General features: G+C 52.2%; 1 protein-coding gene across 1 annotated transcript in view; it reads left to right on the top strand.

Annotated features, from left to right (window-relative positions):
- Positions 1 to 9,810, top strand: part of VASH2 (vasohibin 2) — a 24,955-nt gene that overhangs the window by 9,525 nt on the left and 5,620 nt on the right. The window contains exons 3-4 of the mRNA XM_010134503.1: positions 957 to 1,031; positions 9,684 to 9,788. Of these exons, the coding sequence (XP_010132805.1) occupies positions 957 to 1,031; positions 9,684 to 9,788 (180 nt within the window). The remainder of the gene's footprint in view (positions 1 to 956; positions 1,032 to 9,683; positions 9,789 to 9,810) is intronic.

Raw genomic sequence — 9,810 nt, forward strand, 5'->3', positions numbered from 1 at the left:
AGCCACGGCCGCGGCCAGCACTGAGGATCTGCTGTGGGGCATGAAGAGGCCCCATTGTGTGCCCGCGCCGGAGCTGTGCCGTGCTGCCAGCAGTGGGCTCCTGCGGCTGACTGTGGGCATGTGGGAGCTCACTAATTTGTCTTCTGTACTGCAGGCAGAGTGTAAAGGGCGGTTGTTTACAAACGAAGAGATGATTTTTAACTGAGCTAAATGGGACACAGAATGGCTGTGACAGGCTGTAGGAGCGGTGGAAGCTGTATTGCCATTGGCACTCAGTGCAAGGTTTAAAATGCATGAGGTGGGTCGGTCAAAGTGGGGAGAAACAGACTGATCCTTTCAGATATGCGTATTTTCTTCATCTTCTCTAATACAAATATTTATTATCATTTAATGTTGTGTTTACTTAGAGTAGGGATCTGTTTACAGAGCCCTTCTCAGGGGAAGGATGTGGATAGAGAAGACTTCAAAATAAAAGCCATCCTTTGGTTTGGTTTTTAGCTCTCTTTCTTCTTCTTTCTCCCGGTGTGTCATTGACTCTTCTGGCCTTCTTAAAATCTCCTCCCAGTACTTTTTTAATTCTCTGGTATTTCACGATCCCCTTGTGGAAGGGGGATAGGACGCCTAGTTGGTTGATGGTGCAGTGTCAGTGACACAACAGCCTTCTCAGCTGAGCTGAGGAGGAGTGATTCTCATGGAGCTGCTGGCAGAGGCAGAGGACTGCATTCCTCCAACCCATCTTCAGAGGCTGGAAGGCACTGGGATGCCACTTTTTAATTGTTTTTCTTTTTCCCAGTCATTCTCCAGAAGTCGCAGGGCTCTGGCAAGCTGCTGAAGAGGAGAATCAAGTTCACCTCAGTGCTTGCTGAGATAAGCCTGGCTCTTGGTGTATGAGCGAACCCTTTGATCCTTGTCAATGGCTTCAACTGAAATGACAGACTTCTTTGTTTCTGTCCTAGGTTAATGGAGACAGCAAAAGAAATGACCAGGGAGTCCTTGCCTATCAAATGCCTTGAAGCAGTTATCCTGGGGATGTATCCTTTCACACGCACGTGACTTTTTCCACTGCAGCAGTGTTTAATATATTGCCCTTCCTGGATGGCGTTTGAGGTGGTCACAGCCAAAGGTGAGTGCCAGCAGCTCGGGGAACGGCTGTGATGTTGATCGACAAGCTGCTGAATTGCCCAGGCTTGTTGGGAGGAGCTTGGATGCCGTGTCACGCTCTGGCCTTGCTGGCTTTGCCTCCTGCCCTGGTAATCTGCGTCATGTCAGGGTCTGACCCGAAGTGCCCAGGTAAGTATCTTCTACACAGTCCCCGTTCCTTCGTTAGCATTTCTCTGCCCATTATTGCTGGCGCTTGGTTGACACCTGAGGAGCGTGGGTTCTGTCCGGTGTTTGTCTCATGTTTACGCAGCAGAGCCGTGTTATGTTTTTTGTCTCTAAGGCCACAGCTGTGCTTTGTGCAGAAACATGTGTATTATAGTTAAACATTTAAGCTTTACCTTAATATCATGTTTGCTTCCTATTCAATCTCAGAAAAAACCACAAGGATATTTTCATTTAGAGACTGACTCTCTTGTTGACCCTTTTGGTCTGATAAATCAACCTGCATCACCCTGAAACCCTGAAGGAGAGCTAGGTAGGGTTACAGGAATAATTGTATGGTGCATATGTCTTACCACAACTCATCAGGTTCGATTTAAAACAAAACAAAAGCCCAAGCTAACATAAACCCGAAGCAAACAGCTTCTGGCTGTCTCTGCGGCGTTTTGCTTGCTGCTGCTGCCCCCTCCTGTGGGAGAAGGAGCTGGCAGAGCCCGGCAGGTGGTGCCCGGGGTTGGCTCTTGAGAAGGGGTGGGTGAGAAGGGGCCGTGGGATGCGAGATTCATGGTGGGACGCAGTCCGCGCTGTGCTAGGAGGTCTGTGGTGCGCACCGGGTGCTGCTCGCCACTGCGCTCAGCTCGCTGTGTGCCAGGGAAAGGCTTCAGCGCTGAGTCTGAAAGGTGGCTCCAGCTGGTGGGGCTTCCCCTGCAACTGCTGGTGGGGTCTGCATGCAGCTAGAGGGAGGGGGAGCCTGGGGGGCTTGATGTCAGCAAGAAACTCAAACTGATGCCACCCCAGAAACAGATATTTTGTCAGTGGATCCGTTGTGCTTACCCTTGTGTCAGGGTTGTGTTCCAAACTCTTTGGGGATGAAAGGGGTGGGGGAAATGATCCCCAGGTGGAGCTGGTACTGCTCTGCAGGGTCAGTGGGCCTTCCAGTGCTGTATTTCTAGCACTGAACTGGTTATTCCATTGGTGGGGGGGGAGATAGTTGAAAGCTCTGAGTTATATTATTTGGTGTTGTCCGAAGTTTCTTTCGACTTTTAAGATTTGGATGAATCTTTCTGTCTCTAGATGCTACTTTAAAAATAAATGTGTATGGAAAACTATTTTTTTCAATTGAGATTACCTCATGAGAAGGCTTAGACAGGGGAAGGGATGGGACTGGCCCGTCTTCCTATGGCTTCTGCTTGCTGCCTTGGAAGTCCCCTGTGTGAGAACAGGGGCTGTCTGCTGGGATGTGGTCCGGTCACAGATGCGTGAAAGTTTAAAAGATCCATGCAGTGTAAAACCTACGTATTTTGCTGAAGTGTGGGTACCCAAAGAGTGTAGCAGTGGTGAGTGGATGAGCCGTCTGAATGCGTGTGCTTTGAAAGTGGCCGGTACAAAGCCTGTGTCTGTGCAGAACCTCGTGGTGCCGTGCTTCCATGCGGGTTTTGGGGAGGCGTCTCGGAAACAGCACATGGGGAAGTTTGCTGATTCTCTCAGCTGTGAGATTTTGGTGTTCAGTGTTGCCCTCATGGTGAGGCCAGCAGCTGGGACTTGCTTTCCACGGTCAGGTGGTTACCAGATAAGCGATGCGCTTACCCTCTCCAGGGCATCAAACCAATGTCTCCACGTGTGCCTGAGCTGAGCATCCCCGTGTGTGCGCGTGTGTACCTCTGGTTCCCCCCTCTGTCTCTGGAAGTAAGGTACTGCTTGTAATTAGTGTGTTGGCAGGCTTTGCCGCGTTGCTTGGATACCGGAAAGAGCACGGCCCGCCGCAGCGGACCCTCGGCGCGAGCCGACTCGTGCAGAGCGGCTTAGCAAGATGCCGTTTTAACGGAGCCGCTTGCTGGCCTGTGCAATTGCCTTTTACCGTGCGGCTTCTGATGATAAAATGCTTCTGTAATCCCTCTTGGTGCAGCATTAAGTTTTGCATAATTGCCTTCGCACCAGATCTTGAAGTGTTTTTATAGGGCAGTGAGTTAAAATACTGAGCTGCTCTGTGCGTGCACCAAGGGAGCGGCTGCTGTGAGATGACTGAAAGCTCGTACAAATCTTCCAGTGTTATTCTGCATTAATCTGAACAGCTCTTCTTCCCTGTGTAGCTGTCTGAACCAGCCTCCTATCTGTCAGCCTGCATGTTCTGCTCCTCAGTGCCTAACCAGAGGCGTTCCTCCTGCTGTCTTCCCCAGGGCGTTTCTCAGTGGGGTTGTAAATCAGCTGAGTAATGGTGCGTTCAGCCCCTTCTTTCTGAGCAAGGATCAAAACGACTTGCACTCGAGAGAGGGAATACTAAACCAAAAAGTGTCAAGGGAATTTTATCCATCCCATAGTCACTTTGTTAAAATAGGAAGAGCAAGATATCGGAGGGGGAAAGGGAAGCAGCACAGTGTTTCCATCCTCAGGGAGTCTGGCAGAGCGTGTCTGTGTCGGGTGAACACAACTCCCTCCCCTTGCCTTCAGCGTGCCTCTCCCAGTTCATGTGAGGTGACGGTCAGACCCGTGCAGTGAATTAGACCTCCCCCTGTCCAATCGCATCAGTAAAGGAGGAAGAGGAGAGCAGAAGTGCCTCAGGAGGGAGAAATTATTTAATAGCTTCTGCACTATACCTTCTGCGCTTTTAATCAGTGGATGATGTTTGTCACCACTGGAGTCTGGAGGCCGTCCTGCTCCTCCTGCATAGCAGGTACATCCCTGGGCTGGGAGTGAGGTTTTTTTCAGCAAGGAGGAGAGGTTCTTGCAGTTATTGCAGGATACTGATGTCCCCACAGTGCCCCTTTTGGCCTCCTGCATGCTTGCCCACAGCTCAAACCACTCACGAAGAAATACGGACAATGACTGTCCTGCCAAATATCTGTAGCCCCTCTGGTATCTTGGAAGAGCTGGGACAGAGCTTTCAGTTGTTTCCGGTGCCATGGCCTAATCTTAAGATATTCCTCTCAGGCTGCAAGCAGGCACTGGAGAACTGGTGCCTCAAACCAAGGGATGCTGGCCTGACAGTCCTGCTTAGGGAGTCTGAGCCAGCTGCTCAGGCTGTTCCTTTGTGGGCATTGGAGCTGCTGGGGGGAACCTGGGCGTTCTGTGCAGATGACATCTGGGCTTGACACTCTGCCACGGTAAGCCACCCCAAACCTGGGATCTCGGCACTCCTGGAGCCTGTGGAAAGTGCCATCTGACTCCAGGCTGTAGCTGGAAACTTCTCCAAGTGTTCATTGCTGGTGGTCAGGGGCCCTCTGACATGGCAAGCAGTTACTTGGTTGCTTGGAAAAAATAGCTCTTCTGTTTTTGCTGAAGCCTTATATGATAGTTTTGACACCTGGGGTTTATTTTCCTCCTGCTCCACCTCCTCGCTCAGAGCTAGCAGCGTCAGCATTGCTAGTGTAAATAAAGCTGCCTCCTTGCCCCTCTCGGCCTGCTCTCATCCCTTGCAGCTCGCTCGTGCCCTGTGGCACAGCCTGCCGCGATGGCTCGCAGTGCCTGCTCACGCTTCCCCAGCCCTTGCAAGCAGCAGGAGAGGAGGGGACCAGACACCCTGTGGTTTGCTGAAGTCTGGTCAAGATGAGTGCAGAAAAAAACCCCCTTGCTGGGCTCTTAAGACACAAAGCACTGCAACATCATCTTGTCTGAGTTAAGGGAGAATTTCAATCTACAAATCGATTAGCACAGGCGGTGCAATGGACCGTCGTTGGCTCGGTATCAGGTTTATCTGGTTTTCCCTTTTCTGTCTTTGGTTTGTAAGGCAGAGTGAAACTTGTAGTGGAGACACCAGCAGTGTCAGGCGTGATGCTCAGTCCTGCAGCTGGAGGAGAAGCACTTGTGAGTCTGGGCACTGGGACAGCTGGGTGTTTACACCCACTGGGGCATCAGCGTTGGTGGGCTGCTCTGGTGAAGCAACCGATGCTGGCACTTGTCTCTGAAACCCGAGCGTGCCTTGGTTTGTTCCAAGCTGCTGCAGCCTCTGCAGGGCCTTGGTGCACTATCTTACGTTTGGGCTTTTCCCCTTTGGGCTCTGAGGAGGAGGTTCTCCCCATTTCCCTGCCCCGGGGGTCTCTGCGGGTTGGGTCCCTGTGGGTGCTGCAGGGATGGCACTTGTCTCCTCGCCTGCCGCTAGCGCACCCCATGCATGGTTGCTTAGCAAAGGCATCAGGATTTTACCCAACTAAACTCATGCTGAAGCTGGTTTAGACGCAGGTGGGCTGAGGTCCTCACAGCATCCTCTCACCTGTGCTGCAGTTCCCTAGTGGTGGTGAGAAAACTGCTGGTGACAAGTGACCTGGCTTACCTAACCACGGGGAGCCAGCTGCTGTCAGCTGCTAAGACCTACTTCCAGAAATGTTCGGAGCCTGGAGCCACAGTGCTGGCACAGGGAAAGCTCCTGCACTGACTATTTATTATTAATAATGGAAAAAAAAACCCCAAGAGAGAACATTTTTTCTAAAAGTTGCTGCTGGCAAATAAACAAAGTGAAGAGCTTCAAGTCTCTCTCCTGGCTGGGAACTGCTCTGTGTTCTGCAGTGGGTCACCTGTGGAGAGAAGGGTCTGTACAGCAGGGGAAGGTGCTGGGACTTTGTGGTGGAACATTTTGGATGTTAGATTTCACCAGGAGCTGGAGAAAAAAGAAACAAAGCCCAAACCACAGAAAGGCATTGGTTGAGTCATTGTGTGAGTGTGCGGATGTAAAGAAAACCCATCCAGATGTTTTCTGCTCCAGAGTTTTAAGACTGAGGGGTTGACTCAGCCAGTGCCTGAACTTATCCTCCTCTTGTCTTTTGAACTGACTTTTGATGCTGCTCCTCCTTTGCCCCACCGCAGGGAGATCCAGGTGGTGGCCAGAGGGCAGGTTTTATGTCCCAAGACTCACTTGTATTTGAGTGTGGGATCTGAACGTCTCCCAAGTGCCCAGGCTAGGTTGTGCGTGAGCCTGGGTGGGGAAGGCAGTGGGGCTGTGGGAAGCACAGCAGCCTGCGGCTCAGAGGAAGAGACGCTTGTGTCAACTTGCAGATCCCAGGAGCTGCACGCTGGCGTGGGAAGTCCGGACCTTTCTGCAGGCTGCTACCAGTGTTGGTGTGCTCGGGAAAGCCTACTCGTTTATAGAGCCATGCTGGTTTACCCCAAAGGCCTGTCTCCCCCACAGTGCGTTGTGCGCTTTGGGCCCAATTCATCTCACACTCCTTTGTGCCAGACCTGTCTCTCAGTCAGCCTCCCAAGGCAAGACAACAGAAGTCACCAGTTGCCTGATACAGCCCTGGCCAGCAGGCGTTGGTGTCTCTGGGTGGAAGAAATGGAGGCTGAAGGACTGGTATGAGGCTGCAGAAGAGCTGAGAGTCAGGGTGGATAGGCTTTGGGAATCGCCAAGGGATGGGGACATGCTGTACCAACCCATTCCCACGAGACCCTGGTGGAGCTTCAGGTAATGTCCTTGTGCATCTCTGGGGTGTGAGGGAAGAGGAGGGATATTGGGGTGAGAGGTGGCAAGCCAGAAGATTAATGTCCCTCTCTCCAAGGAGATCAGCATCCATCGGTGCTGTTTTCCTGCTGCTTTGATTTCCATGATGACCCAGCGTTGGGAGGCCACCGAGCTTTTGTTAGAGCTGCCTTTGCCCTCTCCTGCTCTGCACTGCTTCTCAACTGTGGCACGTAATTTACTCCCCGCCTCTCAATCCTGCAGTTCCAGTCCCAGCTCAAAAGCGTGATTACAGCTGCGGCATTGCTGTGTCGTTGCCTTTTGTTTGCCACAATACAGCTCTCCCTGGACAGAGCAGAAAGGAAGAGAAATGATAATGATGCGTGGACAGAGGGGAAGATCTGACGTGCCTTTCCAGCCCGTTTGCTGTGCATTTCATCTCGGGTGGGCACTCAGCAGAAGCAACCTGTACCTAAAGGTTAATTTCCACAGCGGTTGTTGCTGGGTTATTGGATGGTGGGTAATTTCCGCCCTCAAAAGATTCTTTTACTCCTACCTAGTATTTAATGAGATTAAATTGCAACTTCTCTGAGACCTCGTGGCAGAAGTGTGTATGTGTGGCAGGTGGCCACCAAAGCTTTGTGTGGACTTAAGAGAAAGGCACTGGGGGAGCAGAGAGAAAACCCTTTCATAATGAGGGGGAAAAATAGTGGTGATGTTTGAAAGCTTCGTAGGTGTTAATAAAAGATAGTGCTTTTTCCATTACGCAGAATGATAAATACAGTGGGCTTCTGCGAGAATCTGTCCGTAGGACACAAATTGATGTAACACGACTTTGATGTATGCAGGATGCTCCTTTTAAGGCCTGGAGCAAGGCGACTTTTAAATGAGGTGACTGTGGGCTGAGTTTTCCAGTCGATATAACGGCGCTGGGCCCATTCTGACCTTGCAGTGTGTTTGTAATCTTTAATTCTGATGATGATGTGGGGCTTTTCTTGGAGAAGCCAGTCCTAATGCAGCGGCGCTCCGGCAGGACCGCCGAAGGCAGTAGAGCTGTATCTGCTCCGTGTGGGAGCCGTCGATACAGGGCTGAGCTTTGACAGCTGCTGCAGGGCGTTTGTGTGTGATGTAGGTGGGCAGAGGTGGGCGCACGTAGCCTCGGCTGGGCGGGGGGCTGTGTGTATGGTCGAGGGGGCTGCGCTGTGCTTCGCGTGCTCGTCCAGACCGACTGTTCCACAGATACAGAAGTGCGCCGGGAGCTGGGCCCACGGTGTTGTCTGTTCCTGTAGCCTCTAAGACATGTTCTCCAGACTGCTGAAGCTGATGACATCTAGCGCTGAATGTAGTTAAAATTTTTTGACATTGAACTGAAAAGCTTCCCTGTAGCTGTTTTGAAAGATTTTTGCCAATGCGTTTTTTTTTTCTTTCTTTTTTTTGGACAGAGGTTTAACTCTTTGCTCTAGACCTTAATTCTGGGCAGTTCACGAATCTCTTACTAGTTAGTTTCTGCATTCACCTGGAGAGCAGAAGTTTGAATATGTGAAAATCAAAAACCATCGTGTGGGTGAAAAATCCCCTTGAGAAAATGCTTTGGAGACAGATGAGAGCTGCTGGATGCTTTTCCTGCATCCCCATAGAGACAAGAGGTGAAACGTGGGGTGTGGGCGGGTGGTCGGCATCTCGGGGAGTTGCACTGGAGTGAGGTGGTGTCAGGCTGGACAGAGCCAGAACTGAGCCCCAGTTGTGTCTTACGGTATTGGTAGAAAGGCCAGAGCAGGACACGGCCTGAGCTGGTTTTGCAGCTCCAGTTTTCCAGCACGCTGCTCTGTTCTTCGGGCTGCCCTGATGCTCTTCTGGCAGTGCTGACCCTCAGGCCAGTGTATTTTGTAGCGGCACTGCCCTGACCAATTGCCTGGACTACATCCGCCTCTGGGGATGGCTCCGGGGTTACAGCAAATGCCTCTGGCTGGAGTAGCCGCAGGCTGGAGTGTCTTGCTGTGGCCTTTTCTGGTCATCCTTCCATCCCCCAGGCGTGGGTGGGGGTCTCAGCTGCAGAGGGGAAGGGCACCTGCTGTCCCAGGGGCCGGGCGTCAGCTCGTGGAGCCAGGGTGGGTTTCAGCTGTCCAGGGATTAGCAGCGAGGAGCCGCGTGCAACGTAAGCACTGACGCAAAACCGTTTGCGTGAGGGAATCTCAGTCCCTCCTTCCCCTGGCACAGGCCACCAGCCTCCCGAGGAGGTGACCCGGGACCGGCGCATAGTTCCCCTCTGAGATCGTCTGCTACGCGGTTGCAGAGCTTGGCCCCAGCCCCTGCACGTGGTTCGTTTGAAATGGCCAGCCAGTGATTCAGGGGACACGTTTGTTCTGACCGTGTCTCTGTGCTTACCTAATTAATTATCCTGCCGGGAGCTGGGCTTTGTCCCGCTCAGCCAGGCGTTCCAAGGGTAACACGCAAAAACACCCGTGGGTGAGGAGCGGCCGCGCCGAGGGCCAGTTTACAGGTGGAAAGGCAGACTGTTGCCCTGGAGAGGAATAAATTCAGATTGGTTTGTGAGAAAATGAGGATCAATAACCTGAGTCGTACCAAGCTCCAGCACAAGACGCAGGGAAACACTGTTCCCTTTCAGGAGCGTGAGAGTTTGATGTTGGTATCAAATGGGGGAGACCCCACAGATCTGGGGAGGGTGGACTCTCCTCTGGTGTGCTGACCTGATCCCTGTTGTCTTTCCCTCCCTCCCCCCAAGTGTGATTAAGTGTCGGGCCCTTCCCTGCCTGAACCGTTGCACCTGGTTCTCCAAGCAGTGAAATGGGCTTTGGCAGCATTGACTGTTCCTGGGGCGCTGGGAGAATAAATTTGTGTTCGCAAGAAAGTGCTTGCCCTGGCAGTTAAAAAAAGGTGCCGAAGGGGTCTTACAGGTGTAGCTGTTCCCGCTCCCTTTCCAGCGCCGTTGTTGCCTTGACTCAGTGCACGCCAGATACTTGACGAACGGGCAGCCCTCCGTGGAACGATTCCCCATCAGCTTTAAAACCCACTTCTCAGGGAACTACTTTCATCACGTGGTGCTTGGGATTTACTGTAACGGCCGGTACGGCTCCCCCGGG

Source organism: Buceros rhinoceros, unplaced genomic scaffold (genome assembly GCF_000710305.1).
Source record: "Buceros rhinoceros silvestris isolate BGI_N320 unplaced genomic scaffold, ASM71030v1 scaffold6454, whole genome shotgun sequence".
NCBI lineage: Eukaryota > Metazoa > Chordata > Aves > Bucerotiformes > Bucerotidae > Buceros > Buceros rhinoceros.